The sequence below is a fragment of the Drosophila eugracilis genome, unplaced genomic scaffold (genome assembly GCF_018153835.1).
Source record: "Drosophila eugracilis isolate 14026-0451.02 unplaced genomic scaffold, ASM1815383v1 contig_2154, whole genome shotgun sequence".
Classification (NCBI taxonomy): Eukaryota; Metazoa; Arthropoda; class Insecta; order Diptera; family Drosophilidae; genus Drosophila; species Drosophila eugracilis.
Genome location: NW_024573038.1, coordinates 11,488,100 through 11,511,483, shown reverse-complemented (window position 1 = coordinate 11,511,483; position 23,384 = coordinate 11,488,100). Strand labels below are relative to the sequence as shown.

General features: G+C 41.0%; 3 protein-coding genes across 3 annotated transcripts; 1 reads left to right on the top strand and 2 right to left on the bottom strand.

Annotated features, from left to right (window-relative positions):
- The first annotated feature begins 1,132 nt into the window (after positions 1-1,132).
- LOC108106019 (fat-body protein 1) lies at positions 1,133-4,463 on the top strand. The gene is made up of 2 exons (XM_017212869.1): positions 1,133-1,286; positions 1,347-4,463. The coding sequence occupies exons 1-2, from the start codon at positions 1,196-1,198 to the stop codon at positions 4,253-4,255; spliced, it is 3,000 nt and encodes a 999-aa protein (XP_017068358.1). The 5' UTR covers positions 1,133-1,195; the 3' UTR covers positions 4,256-4,463.
- A 9,090-nt stretch (positions 4,464-13,553) lies between these two features.
- On the bottom strand, positions 13,554-16,024 carry LOC108105931 (larval serum protein 1 gamma chain). The gene is made up of 2 exons (XM_017212711.1): positions 15,770-16,024; positions 13,554-15,688 (listed from the first exon to the last, which is right to left on the bottom strand). The coding sequence occupies exons 1-2, from the start codon at positions 16,022-16,024 to the stop codon at positions 13,979-13,981; spliced, it is 1,965 nt and encodes a 654-aa protein (XP_017068200.1). The 3' UTR covers positions 13,554-13,978.
- Positions 16,025-16,416: 392 nt separating this feature from the next.
- On the bottom strand, positions 16,417-23,375 carry LOC108106021 (fibroblast growth factor receptor homolog 2). Its single transcript, XM_017212871.1, has 4 exons — positions 22,715-23,375; positions 17,485-20,192; positions 16,656-17,409; positions 16,417-16,596 (listed from the first exon to the last, which is right to left on the bottom strand). The coding sequence occupies exons 2-3, from the start codon at positions 20,050-20,052 to the stop codon at positions 16,816-16,818; spliced, it is 3,162 nt and encodes a 1,053-aa protein (XP_017068360.1). The 5' UTR covers positions 20,053-20,192; positions 22,715-23,375; the 3' UTR covers positions 16,417-16,596; positions 16,656-16,815.
- Positions 23,376-23,384: the final 9 nt, after the last annotated feature.

Here is a 23,384-nt window from a genome sequence, read left to right as displayed (position 1 = left end):
TCACTTATTTCAACTCTCACGTCAATGGTCCACTGCGAAATAATCTCCAAAGTGCAAACAGAAGTTACAAAGTGTGAATTTCAGTGCAAGTGTTCGAGAATGGTACAGGAAAAAACAAGAACAAAATATATTACAGTTAGCGACGGGATGAGGCGGAAAGAAGAAAACGTAAAATTGTTAGTGGAATAGCTTATAGCGAACAGAAGTCACAGAGAATGAATTCCAGTGCAAGTTTTCGAGGATGATTGAGGAAAAAACAAGAACAGTTAGTTACGGAATGAGGCGGAAAGAGGTAAACGAAAAATTCTTAGTGAAATAGCACGGCGAGAGCCCAAAGCTTAATGGCAAACAAGCCCATATGCAGCAAGTTTTACAAAAATAAATTAGCACTCAGAGCTTAAGCGTGTCCTAAAACCACCAGAAATCTTTCATCTTGAAAATTTCTAAACAAATATTATTAGAACCTGCAATTAGCAATAACAAAATGAATTACCATTTTAAATGTACTAATTTGTCAACCCAGTCACCCGAAGGCAGTTTATGTTGATTTCTGGCACATAAACAAATTCATAAATCCGATTTCTTATCAGCAAAAAGTTTAATTTTTCCATGCTGAGATGTTGTCTTCCTTGTGCTTATCATTAATGGAATTTCTTTGCATGATGAAATGGATGATTATTATAAAGTTTTAGTTCTTAACTATAGAAATGACTGCCTAATGCAGCTGCAGTTTGTTTGCTTAAAAAAGCTGACCATCAAAATGGCCAGCAAACACGTACGGCAAACAAAAGTCAAAAGATCGGGAAGATCAATGAACCAATTAAGATAGGTGAATGATGGCGAACTTCAGCCAACCGGAGTCCGAGTCCCAATGGCCCCACCGATTTCGGGAACAATCCGAAGACAATAAATATATTTTTTATTGCATAATGAGTTTGCTGTTTTTTTTCACAACAGATAATCATATTTTTCGCCCATCCATCCAGAAAAGGCATTCAACCCAATCGGGAGTCAAGCGATAGGCCTATTGAATGCACTTTGGGTTGATAGGAACCATTTTATGGGTATAAAAGCTCCAGCGAACGGAATGGAAAATGCAGTTGCCTGCTGGTCTGTGTTTTAGCAAGCTAAATCCTACAGAGTTCTCAACAATCCTTAAGATTCTCAATAGGAATCAATAAGAGTAACAAGCAAGATGAACCGAATCCTGCTGTTGATGGCCTTTTCGGCCGTTCTTGTGGCTGCTGGAAGAATAACCACGAATCCCGACAGGGTTCAGGGTATTGGTAAAGTGGTATTCCCTTAAACCAAAGATTTATATATAACATATATTCCCTTTAACCTAGATCGCATGTCCTTGGAGGATCTGCAGCGTCAGAAGTTCATTCTCGACATCGTTCAGAATATCCAACAGCCTCTGCAGCAGAACGAACTCATCCAGCTGGATCAGGGTCTGATTGTGGACGGACAACGTTATCGCGGTGGCATTGATGAGGTGATGCAGCGTGTCATCGATCTGGACCGCCAGCGTCGCCTTCTGGACGAGCACCAAGTGTACTCGGTGGGTCGCTCGGAGGATGTAGAGCAGCTGCGTGGTATTTACCGCCTGCTGGTCCGTGCCCAGGACTTTGATACCGTCCGCCGCAATGTGGTTTATCTGCGCCGTAACATCAATCCCGTCCTGCTGGTCAATGCCTTGGCCTTGGCCATTCGTGATCGTGACGACACTCAATCCCTGATTGTGCCCGCTGTCCAGGAGCTACTGCCCGAATTGTACCTGGATGAGGAGGTGATCGAACAGGTTCGCGGTGTTCTGAGGCAGCAAACCCAGCGACCATCGCTCATGGACATTGTGGGTCTGCGCCAGCGTGCCATGAATCCCATGCTGAACATCCTGATGCCCTGGCGGGACATTCACCTGCAGATGGCTCTAATGAAGCAGCAGCAGCAGAACCGTGACAATGTTGTTGGCCAGAAACGTGTGGTGATCCGTGCCGAAAGCCAGGGACAGATTGAGGGCACCTCTCTGCTAACAGACGACATTGAGCTGAGCAACTTTGTCCAGAATCTGATCCAGGAATTGGCTCTTCTGGAGGGTGTTTCCCAGGTGGAGCAAAGCCAATGGATTAACAATGAACGCGAACGTGACCAGCTGGTCAACAGGGAGCAGGAAGACCAATGGATTGGACGCGGTCGTCAGCAGTCCCAAGGCCAGGATGTGGATACCGGTCGTCTGGTCACTGTGAGCCGTCGACGCCTCCAGGAGCAGATGAACCAGCAACAGGGTCAGAATGTTTATGGTAGCCAGGGTGAGCGTTTCCAGCGAATCCTCCGCCGCGATAATGATGACGACAACGACGACGATGATGACATTCGCATGGGTCGCGTCCAATTGGAGCGTGGCATAAGCCAGGGTGGTCTTCGCATAGGAGGAGTCCATGATCTGCCCACTGTTAACGAGCACAGTGACCGTCTGCTCCTTGTGGGCCGCCGCCGTATGAATCAACAGGAACAACAGCAGGATCAGCTGTCGGGACGCCAGCGTTTCTTGGGCTTGGTGCAGGGACATCGCCTTAGCGAGGGTCGCCGAGTTGGTCAGCAGGATGATGTTCGTCAGGAGCAGGACCAGATCCAGGGACAAGGACGTCGCTGGAATGTTCAACAGGGCCAGAGCTATGCCGATCATTTGGAAAGCGTGAGCCGCGATGATGAGCGTTTGGTGCACATCAACCGCCGTCGTCTCGACCAGGACAACGAGCAGCAGCAGCAGCAAAGGATTACTTCCCGCAGAATAGGTTCCATTGGCGAAGGACGTCGTGTCGTTGGTGATCGTCTCATGAAGGATGAGGACATTCTGCAGCTTATCCGCAGCGAAAACCGCCTGAAGGTGATGAGCGATGAAGAGATCCTTGACATGCTCAAAAGGAACCGCCAGCAGCGCCTGAACAGGAATCAAAACGATGATGATGACGATGACAACGATGATGATGATGTCGTAGAGCAACGCCGACAGGGTCTGCGAAGCCGTCGCAGCATCCCCAATCTCCGCCAACAGAACAGCCGTCGTGGCGAGATCATTCTGCACAATCTCCGCCAGCTGTTGGCACGCCTCAACCAGGAGAGCATTTCCCAGGGAGAGATTGTCGAGCAAGAGCAGCAGAACCCCCGCCATACCCAATCCGAGAGAGACGGCCTTCGCTTGAACCAAATCCGCATCGATTCCCAGCGTAACCGTGAGGTTCTCGGACAGATCGACCAGATCAATGTCAACTCACTCCGTGGCCAAATGGTGGACCAACGTCAGGTGGAATCCTATATCGCTGATGTCCTGCTGAGTCGCCGTGGCATCATGAACATCATCCGCCAGGTGGTCAAGGACAAAGGTCAGCAAATCGATCGTTCTGGCTTGGGCATCCGTCTCAGCCATCCCTTGGTGCAGCACACCCTCCGCGGTATTGTTAGGATCGTGGACGAGAAACGCGAGCAATTCCTTGGTAGCTACCGTCAGGAGCAACTGCAGATGCGCGGTGTTTCCATCAACGATGTCCGCGTGGACAAGCTGCGTACTCGTATTGAGGAGCACCAAGTGGACCTTAGCAATCTGGCCGAGCAGCAAGATCAGCGTGTCCAGCAGGAGATTGTGGGACGCCAGCGACGCCTGAACAACAGGGCCTTCACCATTGACATGGACATCACCTCAGACCAGGATCAGGATGCCATTATCCGTGTCTTCTTGGGACCCGCAGAAGATCAGCAGGGCAGGCAGGGAGTTTCCCTAGACGAGCGCCGCCGTGACTTCGTCCTCCTGGATGCCATCAAAGTGCAGCTGCAGAATGGACGCAACCGTGTCCAGCAGAGGTCTATCGACATACCCTGGACCAGCCGTGATGTGACCCCCTTGACTGAGATCTACCGCCGGGTGATGCAGCAACTGAGGGGCCAGCAGCAGGAACAACAACAGGTTGGCGGTATCCAAGAATTGGTCGGCGAGAACGGACGCTTCCCCCAGCACTTGCTGCTGCCCCGTGGCAGGCCCGAGGGTCTGCCCATGCAGATCCTGGTCGTTGTCTCACCTGTGCTTGAGCAACAGGTCCAGGAGATTGTTCCCGAAATTAGCATTGGCATCGGTTCTGCCTCCCTACAGGATGTCCGCCCCTTGGGCTTCCCCCTAGACCGTCCCATTCGCAACGAACAGGAGCTGCTGCAACTGTCCAATGTCGCCCTTCAGGATGTGGTCATCATCCAGGAGAACTAAAATCCCCGTCAGGAAGTTCCAATCGATAACCAGGCCAGCTAACCAAATACAATGGACCCATCTGGAGAACCACTAACGAACCCTAGCCTTAGTCTATCGAACCTAAAACAATTTATCATAGCAAAATGTTAAATACTCTTGTAACCCTTTTTAACTATATTTGTAATTAAAATCTTTGCAAGCGATGCAATAAAGCATTAAAAAAGAAGTCTTTTTATTAAATTTTAATATTAATTTTAATATTTTTATAACAAATATTATTTAACTTTTGAGTTTGTAAACAAAAAGCCAAAAAATCTGAATCAAAATTGAGTGAAAAGGTTTCTTCCTTCAGAAACCTCTTTGGCATAAAGCAACTCTCTAGCATCCAGCCTATTAAGAGCTTTCCCCCCAAAAACTCCAATATTGAAATTGTCACTTTTCTCGATTTTCCCCCAAAATGCTTATCACACCCCCGCCACCCCACACACTGCCTTCCTCTGTTCACCTGACTGGCTTTTCTAATTTCGAAAAACAATTTCAATGCAAATTGCATGTCCATCGGTGAGCAGGAAAATGGCAAAATGGAAGAGGTGCTGTTAGGGATTACACAGGCAGCTGCCACGCCCCCAAACAATAGGCGCCCACAGAACAAGCGGATATATAGGATAGCCAGACAATGCAACGACCAAATAGCTGCCAGGCAAACCATCCTGCCACTATAATAGACTTTTCTTATTCTTGCCACACAACTCAATTTGCAACAACGACAGGGATATATACAGATCGTATATATATATATATATTTACCATGGCGCAGACGCCCAGCGAAGCGTCAATTGCCAAATTAATTGGCCGTAAAAAATTGAAAATGAAAATATAATCACACTTCCCGTTGTCGAGCTGACGTTGTCACTGGCTGGCTCTGGTCCAAGTGGATCCGGCTTTTAACCCTCCTATATATAGACGAGTATATGTGTGTCCGCTATAGAAGCGTTTTCTCATCAGGTCCCCGGATATAGAAGGCAGGTCCTGGGGTACCTATGGAATGGAGACCAAATGGTAGGTCGACCAACCAAAGAACGGTAGACATTTCACCGCAGGCGGTTAAACGTTGCATTTTTCCAGTTTGCCCGCCCACTCATACCTGAGGTGATACCCTGTGAGATGTGGTTTTCAAAAAGGATATCATCGAAATACGTTTATAGTGAAAAGTTTAAGGTAAAAGGATATTTTACTTTACAATTTTCTACATAAAAATAAACATAAGCTAAAAAGAAAGAAAATGATAGAAAATTTTGCCTTTTAAAAATAGTTTTCAAAGAGGAAACAATATTAAAGCTTTACATTTCTACCAAGACAGGGTACTTTTATAGTCTATCACATTCTAGATTTCTTGCCTACCTCTTCGTATTGCAAAGAATGTGGCACGTTGCATAATGGAAAATTTTTCGCACTCGACCTGATACTGTTTCCCCGACTTTTGCCGCCTCAATGCACTTTCATTATCTTCGAGTGGTTCATCGTACATTTCATTTCATTTTCCTGCCAATGTCGTTGTTTTTCTTGTTGTTGTTTATCCGCTTTTTTGTTGTTGTTGTTGTTGTATCTTGTAATTTGAAATTTAAAATGTTGTTTTCTTTAGTTTGTTTGTGTCTGATGAGCTGATTAGGAGGAGTTTTCTGAGAGCTGGGGAATTACACGAGCTATTAGGCAGCCGCTTAATGCGAAAGTAATTATGTCTTGTTAATCAGACAGCGGCTGTTCTGGGGCCAAAAGGGTATTTAACCCGTAAGTTTATCGGTCTTTTGGCGCTGTTTTCCTGCCCTTTACCCGCTTTTTCTAGCCCTTTGCCCAAGTCCGAATTGAAGGTAGTTGAAAACCGAAAACTTTTGTGATTAGCGTGCGCCCCTTGCTGCAGTGCTGATAGCGTCTTGAGAGAAGGCAAAGAAAAGACACTGAAAAAATATATTTTTTTTTAAGAATATTTTTAAAAAATGTTTAAACTTAACTTAGTAAACGAGTTATCTGAAGAGTTTTTTAACTTTGTAATAATAAAATAATTTCCTTATATTACCCCCTTAAATAACCTTCTTTTTCTTCAAGTGCTCTTGATGCGGAAACGCTTGTATAATTTATGTTCTGCCTTGGCGTTCTGGCAACGGAAATGCCGTCGCGTAGTTTTGCTGCGCCTACAAACTCCTCCTGATGTTTGCCAAAATTTCATAGCATACTATTCAGCGGCAAAAGTTTTTGGCACGCAAATTAGCGGCCACGTTTGTTTCGCCTAGGGAAATGGGATGAGCAGGGCCAGTGGCTTGTGGCAGGAGGGGAATGTTGCAAAACTTTTTCAGTTATGAATATAAAGTTTATTTATTAAGCAAACAAGTTGGCGGTCTTATCTGTGCCGTGTTCTCTGATGGTCGCTTTCTCTGTCAGTTTCTTTTTGTGGTTGCCAAACAATTTCGCAGTTAGTTGAGCTCTCAAGTGGTGAAAGGCAAAAAACTTCGCACAATCTTCAAAAATTCGCTTGAGCGGCAGGAGGGGAATTAACTGAAGGACTCTTTTTCCGTATTCTTGAAGAAAGAAGAAGTAAAGGATTTTGTGCAGTTTACTGATAAGTTCATTTCATGAATTTCATCAAGCTGAAAAGGTAATTTTTAAAGATAAAGATCTCTAAGATAAAGTAAAATCAAAGTTTGCAAATTAAAAAGACATCAATGTAGCAAATGGCAAGCAGAAACCTTTGTGGCATATAAAAAATATTTGTTAAACTAACCACTTTGGATGTGGGGCAAATCAATTCCAGCCTTTATTCTTTGCCTCTTTGGGCACCTTTTCTGGTTAGACGTGTGGAAAATATTGGACTGGGCGGAAGGGAAGGAAGGGCGTGAGCTGCTTTCAAATCAACTTCGGGTAAAAAAACCCTTCCTTCCCATACCAAAACGTAGAGCCATTCAAAAATGTACAATAAACATTTTTACACGCTGCCAATGGTTGCGAGGAGGCTATCAAGTTGAGCAGAAAACTTTTCGCTATTCATGCAGATGTACACGACAAAAAATTGCTAACAAACGGAAATGTGATATACGCGCGACAACCTAAACACACACACACACACACAAAGGCTAATGGAGGTGGACGTGGAAGGGGGCGTGGTGGTATCAGAGGCGTAGAAGGGGCAGTCTATGTTCTATGATAAATATACTTTTTTTAAAAGATAGTTTGTTAAGGGAAACAAAAAGTTTACTTACTGATTAAGTTTATGTTAGTTATGCGATTATTAACCTGTTTTTTATCATTAGAAGTTAAGTCTAAGTTGGTTAAGTCTTCTCAATAAAACATCTAAACATTAAACTTAACATTATATATCCCTTTAGAATCTCTTCTCTATACCCCACTGATAGGTATAGCCATGCCAATTGTATCTAAAAAATGTATTCTGAATATAAGCGTCCATACTGTATAGGTGAGATCTATAGCTATGTGGCAATCGTCCTGTATTCTTCTCACACTTTCTCTTCCTCTCTCTCTGTCTCTCTCACTCTCTCTCTCTCTCTCCCTAGTCTATTCAATTTGTTTGTGAATTAAAATGAAGGAAGGGAAAAAGAAATCGTGGCATGGACGTAAAGAAAATACATTCATGCGTTGCATTGTCAAAAGGATTTTTTCTCTTCCCTGGCTTTTGTATGATTGAAAGACACCCACCTCTAGAAAAAAAAAATAGAACCTTAAAACCCCCTGCTCACCCACTATATTCCATCTTAACTGACACGCTTTGGCGCACCGCTTGATAAGCGGGAAGGTGGAGAAAGGTGTTCTTACTTGGAGGCTTTCCTTCGAAGGGGATTAAAAAATGTTTACATTGAGACGCGCAGGACATTTTAATACCCACAAGAAGTTAGGGTAGCAGGGGGGTGAACAAAAATTAAGATATGATAAAGTTTATAAAAAATCATGATAAATTAATAAAGAATCCAGAAGAATCATAGATATTGACTTCTAAGGAAATAAGTTAAGAAAAGAACATTTTTTTAAAGTAAAATTTGGTTATTAATAAGTACATATTTTAGTAAAATCTAAAAAAATAGTTCTCTTAATTACTTATACTACTTAAAACCTAATTCCATCATTAAAAAACATAAGCTTAAATCTTAACTTATACAATCTGCTAGCTTTGCAGGGTATTTAGTAGTTGCAACCTTCAAAAATCTTCCATCTTAGCACAACAGGAAGATTCGTTTTCCGTGAGATGCTGAAGAGATTACAAGAACCGGAAGGGATACGGACACAGGTGCAAAGAGGATGATTTTGGGTAAGAGCTATGTTACCAATTTTACTCAACACATCTCAAATGACAAACTAATAGTTAACAAAAAATATTTCCAATTACTGTTGCTGTCACAGCAAAATCAATCAATTTGCAGCAGCCACAGACAGGAAAGCCATTTAATTTCTATTCCCGAACACTTTTCCATTTTCCTTATCGCTTCAATATATATATAGAGATATTTTTTAAAAGCAAATTGATTTTGTGGCCACAGATTGCAGCGGTAAATGCATTTTACACAGAATTTCTATTAAATGTTTATTTTTTTCACATAGGTAGGGACTTTTCACTCGATGATTTTGTCAACTAATGAGGTGTGAAAATGTGGGAATACAATTTTTGCTGCGTTGGCTATGGTGTGGCTGCAATTAGAATGAATTTATGGGCGGTAGAACCTGACACCCTCTCTCTGTGTGTGGTTGGTTGATGTTTTGGGGGAGGGGAAAAAAAGAGATGCGGCAAAGTATGCTATAAAAATGGGATTTGCCTTGAATTGCGGCTTATTTGCTATTCACACCACAACAATGTAAACAATGCCCGGCCCGAGGACATCCCATCCCTCTTAGTCAATCCGCTCTACTTTATCTCCTACATACATATACTATATATCTCAACATCCCCGATCTGGCTGGTAAAACCCAGAGGCGACAGTGAAAAGCAATAAAACGCTTTGCCCAGAGAGACAGAGAGAAATACTCACAATGCTGGAGCAAATTTGTTGCAAATCAAAACAAATTCCAAGCCGTCGACACGCACACAAAAAATGAGACTATCTTGTTGTTTTACTTACAACGTAGATTGTATACACTTTCTTTTTAATTAAGGAAATATCGAACTATGTGGAATTTTAACCGTTTTTGTGGCTTCTAAACTTTTAGTATTATAGTTCTAATATTATACTACTAATAAGAAGTTTCTAAAGGAATTTATAGAGAATATAAATTCAAGAAAGGTAAGGATTTATCCAATCTAATATTCTATTATCACCATAAAATTGTAAAAATTAAAATCAAAAAAACTCTTAAATATACATTCTTAACATTAGTTATTTAACAAAAATATAAACCTTTCTTAGGTTTTACTTTAGAGTTACCTATACTCTATACTCTACCCCCAAGAAGTCCATTTCCCATTGACAGCAAAAGTCTCACAGTCCAACCGCATTCACCCATCGGTCCACACACCCTTTATAAAGAGGACTTGGTCCATCAACTTGATGAAATTCCACAACAATTTATGCAATCAGTTGGTCACAACACAAAAAAAGGGAAAAAAGGAAAAAGGGAAAAGGAATATAATACAAATATGATGGGTCCATGGAAAGGAAACCCGCTGGATGCTGCAATGCAGGACCAGTTTATTCCCTCCACCAAAATCCCTCATCCAAGGACAATCCTCCTCTTAAGCCTTTTTGAATATTTTTGACACGTGCGCTGCAATTATTTTATTACTCAAACTCCTGCTACGCCCATTGCCACCCACTCTATTGAGTCGCGTGTGCACTCTATGCCACGCCCACTCAATTGCAAATAGAACAACAACAACAACAGTAAAGAGGCGTCAGCGGTGGTTTGAATTTGAAAAAAAATATTCGTATTCGAGGGACAGCAGGCAGCAGGCAGCAGGCAGCAACAATGGACCGGCAATTGATGCAATTCATTGAAAATTTTGATGGCAACTGTTTAGACTAAAATTGCATTAAGTCAGCAAAGGCCTTTGTTGCCGAAAAGTGGAACTGAATGGTGACCCAAACAATTGCCAATCATTTTTGCTTTCGCGCAATTGCATTGCACAAAACGTGAGCCCATCTAAAACCTAAAAACCAAAAACATACAAAAATCCAATCAACCAAAATGTTGTTTTAAATACGCGTCTATTCCGCGCTTAAATAATCTATGGAAATTATGTTCGATATACATATATATACCAGTGTATATATATATATTAATAATGATGCCATTTGTTTGGCCATAGAATTTTTGTTGCTGCTGTTTGTGTTGGCAATAAAATTTGGCTTTGCCACATAATTCAAATTGTTAATCGCGTTTAATGGCGGGCATTTATCAATATTTTCTTCATGTTGCTGAATGCAAATTTTCTGAATCTCCTGCTGGTCTAAAAGAGTGAGTAAGGGAAATCGTTGGAAAGGGAAAGGAAGACTCGCTCAAGGCCTTCTCCTAAAGCCACCCCAAAAAATGGGGCTCCTTCATTTGGGGGTTTCACTGTTCTGTTGACAAAGCCCAAACAAAAATGGCGGCTAATATGGCCAAAGATAAGTTGGCTTAGTTGGGGGTTTGAGCTGAGAAAGCTTAGATTCTAGAAAGAACTAAAGTTTTCTACAAAATTAAACAATCTACATGATAAATATTATTAGGAAAAACCTTGCCATTTTCCAAGCTTAAGTATTAAACTTAAAAATAAAATAAAATTTATATAATTTCCTATAATTTTAATGTTTAACTCAATATAGAATCAAATATTATCCAACTATCTTCAACTATAACTTAAAATAATATTACCAAACGTCAATATGTCAAAACGCCATATTTCTGGCCAAGTACCAGTACATCCCCCCTTAAAATGGGGCGGAAATAAAAGCGCAGCGGTCATAGCTGCAGCTGATTTGGGGGATGTCCTTCTTGGCTTCTTTCCATATACAAACCTCCCTTAGTTGGCAAGTTTTTCCTGCCCCAAAACCCCCCAACCCAACGTGCTTTTAATGCGCACCATTGTGTCAAGATAAAGAAACGGAAATTAGCACGATAGCAGGAAGTTGCCATCGTCGTTGACGTTGTTCTTGTGCTGCTCCTGCTCCTCCTTTGGCTGCTTCCACACAAAAAGGCCAAGTAAAGAAGGCCAAGACGGCAGCGATAATAAAAAAAAAAAAAGCAAAAATAAAAGGGGGCAGAGGAGACAACAACAGAATGGGGGCGTGAACAGCCACTGGGAATCGGAATTGGAGTCAAAGTCGGACGGCCACAAATAATAATGAAAACGGAAATGAAATACAATACCCAAGGAATGTGGAAAGAATGGAAATGGTCAACATGGAGATGCCAGAGAGATGCTAGGGAGATGATGCCAATGGCAAGGCCTTTAAGCTTGACTTTCACTTAGTGTCCTATGAGATATTATGGAAGGGAAAACTGGAAAACTATTTACTATTTTAAGTAAATAATAATTTAAATTAGTTTATATTTTAAGTTGGAGAAACTAACTCACAGTTATGGGTTAAATGAAATTATTTTTACTTCATTAAAACCATTTCATAGTCTATAAATATTTTAACAAATTTCTTCTAAAATAAGTATAGAAGAGCCTAAAAACCGTAAGACTTCATAACCCTTAAAAAAAATTAAAAGGATTTCATAGATATCATTATTTTAAATACCATTTTACGACCTCACTTTGTTGGGTCAGCGAAATTCCAAAAGAATTCAGCTAATCCTCATCCCAAAAACCGCACCCAAACTCAATTTGCTTTTAACAATTGCAAAATTAATAAGCCCTAAAGTGTGAAACAACTTTTCGTTTTTCTTTTTTAATTGTTTGGATTTTTTGGTGTAGAAAGGGAGGTTTTCTTTTTTTCTTTTCCTGATAAACCACACGCAAATTAGGCGTAAACAAAATGAAAAGAAAGGCCAAGAAAAGCGAATGCTGATTGTCGTCTATTCAGGTTTTCTCTTTTTTTTTTTCCTTTTCTTTTTATTATATTTTTGGTTCTATGGATAAAAAACAAGTCTAACACTCACGCACAAAGTCAATTAGGCAAAATGTTGCTGGCAACAAAGTGAAAACAATTCGCATTTAAATTTGCGCATTCTTAGAACATTTTCGTCGCGAAATGAGTGTGTTGGGTTGGATGGTGTGATTTGGTGGGCGGGGCTATGTGTAAGTTGCCGTAAAATACGTGCATATTATTGCGCTTATCTAGGAACAAACACGCCCAGGACTCCATTTCCCGGCCTGGACCCACAGATGAGGACTTCGCCTTGATGATGACGATTCCTGTCTCTCTTTTCTCTCTGCCTTTTTGTTAAGGGGAATTGAATGGGGGATTGCTGGCGGTCGTATTGTGTGCATTTGTTTTTATGCGAATGTGCCAGTGACAAACCAGCCACATCCACATCCACATCCGCATCCTCCATCCACAGCCATATTCTCTAACCACTTCAAACACTTCGCAACCGTCTAAGCAAGACATCCTTCCTTAAACGTTTCTTGCCTGCCAAATGTTGCCATCGCCTGCAGGCAAAAAAATTTGTTACTTTGTTTTTTAGATTTTTGGTTTAAAAAAAAAATTTACTTGCTTAAGTAAAACTATAATTATAGATTTTAGAAATATCTGTTCCTAAAAATGATCAGGGCAATCGATTTGTTCCCAAAATGCTTATTTTCTGATTCCCTTTTTCCGTTCTTCGTTTTCTCTTCGTTTTCTACTAGCAAAAACCGTTGTTTCATTTCTTTAGGTACTAGGAGAGTAAAAATGAGATCAGACCTCTCTTAGTACAAATGGAAATGAAACAACGCGTTATGAAAGTAGAAATAAAGAAGAACGGAAAAAAACGGGAATAAGGTAGAAACGTTCAACTTGCACCCTTTAACACCTTTAATGGGAGAGTTAAAAGTTTAAATCTATTCGATTTAATTATGTATAATATTCTAGAAATTATTTTCCCAGTGTATTTATGATTGTATGGCACATGGCTGTGCCTGGTTTGAGTATGGTTTTATGTATTCATTGTATTGGCCTGGCATAATAGACACATTTAATTTTACTATTATGCCTTTTTGTTGTTGTCATCGCATTCGTATAATAAACCGTTTTCGTTCGTTTTCAAGTTTCTGTTTTGGCAAACGACAAAATCCCCATTCTATTTTGTGTTCCATTTTGTCAGTCATTTATTTGATTTTCCACAGAAAGGATACTATAATGCTTGTGAGTGTGTGTGTGTGTGTTTGTGATTGTGTTTGTCAAAGAAATTAGAAATGATCAAATAGGAAGGTTAAATAGATATATATGTTTCTTTTAAATGGAAAGACATAGTTTTCAAAAGAATTTAATTTGATTTTAAAGAGTTTGTTTTTGAGTTAGGTTTGGTGTTTTCGTTTCAAGTCTGTTGACTTAACCTTCACTTAAAATCTTATTTTCTTATGAATTAAATGGTTTATTTTTAAGAAAATATTTAAGAGTACGTCTCCAAAATTATATTTCCGTTATAAAAAGATTAAATGGATTAATTCTAGTTCTCGTTAACCATTTTAATTTGGATTACGTGCTTGCTTGGAAAACTACATTGATACAAAAGCTCACTCCTAATATAATCTTACTCACTCCCACACATATGAGTTTCTACAATTGAGTATTCAATTAACAACTTTAGGCACTTAGCATATATTATCGCATAATAGTTTCAGGCCTGCTGATGAAAGATTATCACATCCTTTAGATTTTCGGCCAGGACAGGGTCAGACACCCCATCAAACTCCATCTCCGAGCCAGACCAAGCTGTGAGTTGCACAACTAATTGAAGTTTGAGGCCTTCTGTAGTTCCCCTTGGTAATAGAAGATGTGGAGGAAATCGGATGGATGGGGTTACCTCTGCTGATGGATAATTGGCCTCATAGAGTTGGCTTAGAGTTGGTTCGTGAACAGCTGATGGGTAAAGGCGATGAATTTGATTTAATCCCTTTTTTAAGGAACATTTAAAGCTGTCTAGGTGGAAAAGTGGTCTTGATTGATAAGGTAAAAGTAAATACAATCTTACAAGGACTGTCTTCTCTGCTGGAGCTGTTATAGCCAGGCTTATACTAAAAGGATGATGATTAAGGCGACGTTGCCTGGCCATAAGGTGGCGTCGCAGAAACTGCAAATTATTTCGCTGCGATTGCAGGAGTTGCTGGTCAATAAGATTGATGAGATCTGTGTTTATGGTTTCCTCATAAGTTAGCAGGTTACTAACTTTAATATCAACTATTTTCGGGGACTGTCTTTCTCCTCCTACTTTATAAACATCCCTCGTTTCATAGCTCCCTAAAATATCATTCAATCTAAAGAGCAGGGATCTATAGATTGGATCTCTAAGGTTGGCCGTAGGCAAACCCAGCATATTAGCTTGATTTCTGGCATTTCCATTCACAGCCAGACTTAGTTGGCGACAAATATGAAGGTAGTTAGTAGCTATTATTTGTCCTGCAATCTTTAGATTATCCAAAGAATGGTTATTATGTTTCACAGCCATGTCAATTTGGATTTTTAAATCCTCTAAAGACAAGTCTAAGATATGTCTAACAGCTTGGATATTCAAAGAGGTTCCCTTATAGGGAACACCACCTGTTGTTAGCAGAGGCGGATCAATCAAGTCCATAGATCTTTGCCCAGTAGCCAAGTCTTCCATAGTCAAGGCAGCCACAAATTGCTGTAGGTTATGCAGATATACTTTAGAGTTATGATAATTTGATTCCATATCCATATGATTCCTATAATTGACTTCATCGAAGGAGCCTCGAAAGGCAACCAGGCGATCGCCATCTATAATAATAGGATCATTCAGACGCTCTTTTCCTTCTTCAATGGATATAACCAAGCGATTTATCAGGCTATTCCAGTGCGAATTAAGTTCCAAGTCCAGACTGAGATAAGACAACTTTCTTTCATTATCAATGATCAAGGGATCCGTTGTCATGGGTTCCTCTTCTGAAAAAGATTGCCTGGGACTTCGATACCCCAAGAGTATATCCCTCCATCTTCGTTTTGGAGTCACCATTCTAATGGGAGTCAATTGATGCCAAGCCACATCCTGGGCTGCCAGTATCACTTCCTTCTCGAAATATAGCTGTGGCAGCACCTCGTACATGGCTGGCATTTGCAGATCTTTGGTATCCTCCCTCTCGACCACAGCCATCTGCAGAGCATTGACAAAGAGCAGAGGATGAAAGTGAATCCTGGCATAACAGGCATTTCTTTGAAAGGAAAACCAATCCCTGGCCATGGTCAGAAAACGATAGACTCCTAACAAATTCTTGGGCATTTCCTCATCCAGCTGATTGATGATGCTAAAAGGTCCTGGCACTCGATTCTGATGCACACGCTCCTGAAAGTCATTAATATATCTCCAGGTGCCCTGTAAGAATGATAATCAATACAGGAATAGTTTCTAAATTTGATAAAACTTCGGTTATAAAAGGCTAATACAACCTTTTACCTCTTTATATTCCTCTGGATCCTCATTCAGTTGGTCACCCATAGCAATGAGCTTCTCGTGCAGCAAGGGCTTATGTACTTGCAGCAGTAAGTCCAGAAGAAAATGCTGACGACCTTGCCACTGATTATCTTCCATTATGTTATTAGAAGACCCTGAATACTGCCCCAAATGAGGCAGCAACCAAGATCTAACGAAATTTTCTTTCCCATTTCTGAGAGCAAGAAGACAAAGGCAAACACACGTTAATCTTAACATTGCCACGGAGACTGATCATTGACTTGTCTTAACTTTAGTATATATAGGTATTAATATATTATTTTATAACAAAAGGTTGTCTTCTTGCAGATAAGACAGACTGGAATTGATAATCTCTTTGCTAGATTTTGAGCGCAGTTTCAGAAAAAATGAGAATTCTCTGATTTCTTTGGTGAATGTTTTTAAATCTGCTGAACTGGAGGTAAGATTTTTGCTCAGTCATCAGAAAATTAGTTTAAAAGATATATATATTTCAATACCATCGACTGCTGGAATCCATGTCATATGTTAAAGTCTAACAAGTTTAATTTCAGATGTAAAGTTTAAAGTCGAAGCTCCTCTTACCATTCACCAATCAAATTAAAAGTTCAATAATTATTAAATTATTTAAATTACAGTAAAACAAATTCGTTTTTATTGCCTCAACAAGAAGAATTATGAAGTAAACAAAATCCAAGGACCCCAAACCAAACATTGCAAGGATGAGAAATATAATTAAATAATGAGAGTGCTAAGCTAATTAAGTCTTTGTCCTTAAGCCAAAATCGCATGCTTTTCGTTGAATTGCAAATCTAAAAAGGGAATTTAAATATTAGTTAAATACATTAATTAAAAAATAATAAATACATACATTTTATAAAACTCGGAATAATTCTATCCAAATGTTTTCGATTTTTGCGACAATTTCTTTGGCAATTTCTGGGATGAAAGTTTATGAAAGTATCTTTAGCGATGCTTCGATGGGTTCTTATAGACTCGTTGGTATCTCTTGGTTTCCTAAGCACTAAGCACTAATTAAACTTATACATGAACTGATATCTAAGTGGAGATGTCTCCCGGAATGTTTCCCGAAATGTTTCGGTGTCGGAACTATCGTCCTCATCCTCCGATGAAGGCGGCGTTTCCAGCATGGGCATTGAAAGGTCCAAATAGGCGTCATTCGGATTGCTACTCGCCTGCTGCAGAATCCCATCGAAGCTCTCCACCAGCTCCGTGAACGTAGGTCGAGCACAGGACTCAAAGTGCCAACACTGTCTCATTACCACGTAAATGTTAAGAGAACACTTGGCCGGCTTTTCCATGCGCTGACCCGTAATCAGGTAGCTATAGAGCTCCTCCGCAGATAGAATTTGTGGATATGGCTGGTCACCATAGGTCATGATCTCCCACAATAGAACTCCATAGCTCCAGACGTCGCTCTGTGAATCGTACTTCTTTTCCTGCAGCGACTCGGGCGCCATCCACTTGATGGGCAAACGTCCGTTTGTGTTCTTTCGATAGTAATCCGTATCCTGGATATCCCTGGCCAGGCCAAAGTCGGCGATCTTCATCACGTAGCCATCGCTGACGAGAACATTACGTGCCGCCAGATCACGATGAATGCACTATAGGTGAAAGAAATTAATAAAAGAAATTAAGAAATTAAGAAATTAATCTTACAGAAGCTCTACTGTACTCACCCGTCTTGAGGCTAGGTACTCCATTCCGCGAGCTATTTGAAAGGCGAACTTGGTGAGCTCCTTTTCGCCAAGTTGCTGTGCCGGAATCAGAGGCTTATCGTCCAGATAGCCATCGCTGTCACTTCGACGCTGCGGAGCTCCGGGACGATTCTTCTTGAGGAAATCCTTCAGATTTCCATGCGGAGCATACTCCACAATAACCCACAGAGGGCCACCCTGACTGCAGCAGCCCAGCAAATTGATGATGTTCATATGCTTGCCAATCACCTTCATGACCTCCATCTCCCTTACCAAGCTAACCATATCCGTATCCGTGTGCTCCTCCTTGACCATCTTAACGGCCACAATAGTTTCAGCCAATTGTGGAATCCTGTGCAGTCCCTCCGCCTCCGCCATAACTACACGTCCAAAGGCACCCTCGCCCAGAGTAGAACCCAAATTGAGCTGCTGTCTGGGAATCTCCCAATTAGAATCCAATGGGTATTCGTACTCATTAAAGCCCTGGGCTGGGTCAGTACCACCCGTTCCCGTTGTGGAAACGGTGGTCCTCTGCTTCTCAATCCTGATCACTGGCATTTGAAGATCCCCCGAGTTGCAGCCACTTCCTTCATCTTCACCTGGACGATAGATGATGACCTTCTTGGTCCATTGATGAACCGTTTCGATGCGGAGCTTCAAAAGCTTCTCTCTCCTCAGACGACGCAGCATGAAGGTTATGAAGATACTGCCCAGCAGAAACAGGACCACCATGGTAATGGCAGTCAATGTAAATCCGAGTGGATGGGCATGAAGCAGGGCATAGATCTCCAAGGGCGGCAAAGGACTTACTACTCTTAGGTAGACACTGGAATTGCTACTACCCAGGCCACTGGAGGCCAGACAAGTGTACCATCCTTCCTGGTCATAGGTAACATTACGAAGGGACAAAACAACGGAGTCATTCATCACGGCAAAATCGAGATTTTGGAATTCTATAGACTCAAGACCATCAAGTGAGGTATTCCTTAGGGCTACTCTTTTCCAACTGACCGTTGGATGTAGATCCGAGTAGACGGTGCACTTCATCACCAAGCTGCTATTAACTTTCACAGTCTGATTTTGTGGCACCACGATAATTGGTGCGGATCGTGTCCGGTCATTAATCTGAACGCTGAAATCAAATTGGTTGCAGCCCCAGGGGTTGCACACCTCGCAGTTGTATATTCCCGAATCCTTACTGGTGGCCTCTACGAAGCGCAGTAACCAATTCTTTTGAATATAGACGCCGAGTTCACGGTTCAGGGGCTTCTTGTCTTTGGTCCAGGTGATATTGGCGGTGCCGTAAACTGGACAGGCCAGAGTCACTGTATTTCCGGACAGGGAGTGCTGCAAACGTTTCAGCTCTTTTTTGAATACAGGTGGATGCTCACGGACAGAAGTGTCACCTGCAGCATTATCCACATCTTCGTCCGGGTAATCTATGGTAGATGCAGTAGATGTTGGAGTACCTGATGTAGTGCTGGTCGTACTTCGCGTCGTGGTAGTGTCCAAAGGGCTGTACAGATCCAAGTAAGCGGCGGCTACTGTGCGTCCAACGTGGTTCTCGGCAATACAGATATACCAACCACCATCCTCTTTCTGGACATTTCCCAGACGAAGCACCTGTGGCTCATCCATAAGTGTAGGTAATCGGGTTATGTCCACCGGTATTTGGGATTGCTCTCTTAGTCTCTGCAGAACATCATCGATATTGTCAACGCTCTCCTTGTGTAGCCACGTGATCTTCGGCTCGAGGGCACTGTCCTCCAGGAGGCACTCAATGCTCACATTATCTTCTAGAGGAATGCTGGCATTGCGAGGATATCCTGGTTTTAGCACGGGCACAGTATGAATCCGACTAACCACCTCCAACTGGGTAGGAGTACTCCTCTGACAGTCCTGCTCTATACACAGCTCGCAGTGATAGCTTCCAGCATCCTCTGGCTGCAGTTGACCCACAGTTAGTGACCACCTCTTGAGCTTAATCCGACCACGTCCACCCAGGATTTGGGTATCATTGTGCAGCCAGGATACATTAACACCCGTGGCATCCGGATCAGTGGGGCTGCAGCTCAGTTGGAAGAGACCACCCGCCGTTCGTTGGACGGATTTCGGGAGTGGTTGTAGCAATTTCAGCGATCGACTTTGATTTAGGGGCTGAAAGTAGAGATCCGATTCTGGGATTGCTGCCACCACCTTGGCAAAGCTGGCTATGTCGTTGTCAACTTGCTCTTTATGACCTACAAGCAGGGAGATGTTAAACCATCTCTTCTGACTATCCAGGCAGCCATAGTTCCCAGAATTTTCGATCTGGACTCGTTCAAGTCGCAGAATGGGCCCTCTGAGTTTAAACCTATCCTGATAGAACCATTGAGCCATTGGTCGGCTGCACTGTAGCGTTATGTCCATATCAGAGAGGACTTGCCGCTGGCGTAAACCATTCTCCGCAGTGACATCGATGAAACAGCGGTGATGGCCAAAATCGCATCCCAAGTCCGGAGAGCCAGAGACGAGAGCAATGATCATCAGCGTGATCGGCACTTTTGCCATGGTTCAAGTGGATTCTCTTGAGTTCAACAGCCACCAAGATCTGCTATCTAGATGGGCACGAACATGTATGGATATACAGTAGAGGTCAAAATAATGTTACTACATTCGAATTCCTTGATTTTAGTATAAGGATTCGTCAGCTTTAAGAAAGAAAGAATTAAAATTAAATTAATAATTGTTCAAATATTGGCTTGATAAATAAATTATTAATATTATAAATTGAGATTGCATTGTGCATATACGATATTTCGTTGCTATTCTCTTGACTTCAACTGTATTTGGATCAATAAATGTTGCCAAATCTTCGCTTTACTTTTCCTCTCTCTCTTCTCTCTGCTCGCCCCTTCGCTTGCCTCTCTGTGTCATTTTATTTATTTATTATTATTGTTTAATATTTTATTGCCAACACGGCACACAGCCAAGTCAAGACAGCCCGCACCAATATGCAAAAATTCAAAGGAGAAGCAGCTAAAAACGAAAAAAAAAACGAAGACTCTGTGCCCTGCCTCCGTAATGAGCTCAAAGACGTGGTCGATTGCCGGACACACTCGCCGCCACCCACTCCCGAAAGAGGAGATCTCCATTATAACTTGTCTATATTCGACATTCGCCAAATGCGAATCGCTGCCGCGGCTTGCGCTTCTCGATTTCCATTCAACAATCAGCCAAACAGTTAGAAAATCACTTAGCCATTTGCTGTAATCAGCCGATACAGTGGGATGACACTATTCTTTAGTTATTTTTAACTAATTGCAATTGCAATTTATAAACAAACAGTGAAGGTGTTAACGATTTCTAACCGCAAATTGAGAAGTAATCAAATGATGGTATTAGTGTGAGAACATTTTCGAAATAAGCTTTTGAATGCTCTTTCAAATATGAGAAGTTTGAAATTAAATTTGTCATCGATAATCGCAAACTGAGAAGTAACCAAATGTGGTTATTAAAGTGAGAACATCTTCGAAATAAGCTTTTGATTGCACTTTTAAATATGAGTAACTGTAAATGAAAACTGTTATCGATAATCGCAAATTGGAAATTAAGCAAATGATGATATCAATGTGAGAACATATTTTAAAGAAGCATTTAAATGTCCTTTAAAATATGTTATTTTAATATTTCTTTAAGATTTTTTATTAACAAAATTTTTATATAAGATACTCATCGGAAGTCACTTAAAGTGTATTGAATGGTTGTTCATTTCGTAGCTTGCACTATTCAAATATTTGTCAAATAAACAAATCTATTTTTTGTAATGATTAATGATGATTTCCCAGGGTATTTCCCCAGATTTATTGACAGAGCGAGGGCAATTTATATTATTAGAACAGCTGTATCACAGTAACAGTTTGAACAAAAGTTTTAATTCAAAAATCCAAATAAAGGCAGAAGCCCCATTCGATTTTCAACAAGTAAACATTGCAAAAATGTTGCTATCATAACACTTTTCCATTCAATGTACTCCTTTTATTAGATTTTAGATTAGATTTCGTTTAATATCAATCATTAATCACTTAATAAACAAGAACTTTCCAACCACTGTGCCATTTAATGTATTTTATTATTTTTAAGGCTTGCGACAACCGTTGTGATTGTCATTGTTGTTGTTTTTGTTAATATTGTGCTAGTGCTACCAGCAGTTGTTGTTATTGTTGTTTTAGCCGATATTGCCGCTAGCCGTTTGACTTCAGGCCCGATTTATGTATGTATGCACACGCGTCGCAGGTTTTAATTTATTCAATTCCTTTTTTACCCATTTGTTTCCAAATACGCGCCGATCGCTGTATTTGAAGAATGTATTATTGCTTTTCTTATTTAATTTTTTTTTTTCAGCTTGTCATTCATTCAATATTATTCGATTTGAAGCCAAAGCTCGCGCACATGGCCAAAAGCGTTTAATCACACCTTTTTATCTTGTGAATTATTATCGAGCGAATGAATCTTTTCCATACTCGATTTGACATTTCAACTTGGTTCAACTTGGCACTTCGTCATTTGCAATTTTGCATATTATTATTATTATTAAATTGATTTTCTTTTTGCAAACATTAGATATTCATATGGCAGAAGCTGTGTTTGAAGACACTTTTTAAATTTGGTTTCCTGTTTTATTAAAAGGGGATTTTTGGCAAGTTATTTCACTTTAGACTTGTTTTTCTTCCAAATCTCTTAATATTGTCTTATATTCTTTTAATTTTATATCTTATTTCTTTGTCTTCACATCATTTCGTATTCCCAACATTTGGTTTTTTATTATTTTTCTGTTGATTTTGAACTTTTGGCTGCACTTGACATATTTACTTTACTGCTGGAATATTTTTCTCTTAAGTTTTTTTTGGGCTTTGTTTTACGGCTGCTTGTCAGTCCTTTCAGAGTGGAAACATGCCACAACCCCAAAAATCTTTGACCAAAAAAAATCACGTTCTTTGTCTTTTAAATGCTGATGAGCTGGGGCAGGGAGATTCAAATGAGACCGCAGAAAAACATTGTCACCACCAAGCTTATTCGGCTGTCAATCGCGGATCTTAAATCTCGCGGGGAAGGGCGCAAGGCGCCTTGCATTTCCGCTTCGTTGCCAACTTTTATTAACCATTTACAAAAGGCAAGCAGCAAAGAACGAGAGGGACAGAGGGGATGGGGAGTCCACTTCCGTTGCACTAACCGTAATCCGTAAAGTTTTTTTGGTGAGGAATCGAGCGGAGCCAACCGATTGACTTGAATGTGCGCAAGCAACTGAAAGTAACGATCGAAGAAACTTTTACGAGCTAAAACACGAACGTGCCCGATCGAAACGATTCGAACGGATGGAACATCGGGTCTTTTAGGTTCTCAACAAAGTGATAATGTTTGCCATGATCCTGTGCACAGGGTCTATGGGATGGGATCGTAGCTACCTGATCGAGGTGGTCTCCCTCCCGCATGTTGCAATATTGTTTTCGCTGGTAGGTTTTCCTCGGCGGTTTCCTTTTTCTTTCTTTTTTATTATGGCTGCTCCTGGGTTCTTGTTGTTATTGGTTTTATTCTAAGCATGTTTGCGGTGGCTTCGACTCGTTGAAATTCTTTATTATCTGGCCTTCGGGTTCCCTCCCTGTGATTGTTGTTTGTGTTTGCCTGTCGGCTTAATTTATGCAAAAGAAAAAATGTTTCCATTGTCTTAGTGGTGTGCAGTACGTGCGCATGCGCGGTAATCGCATATCAATAAGGAAATATCCGTTACGTGACTGATATCCAAAAATCTCTTTTGCTGGAAGTAGCATTATATATATATATATGTACCGATCCCGCATAGGCCAAAAATCCCGATCCAGATGCCAGGCACGTAAGATACCCAA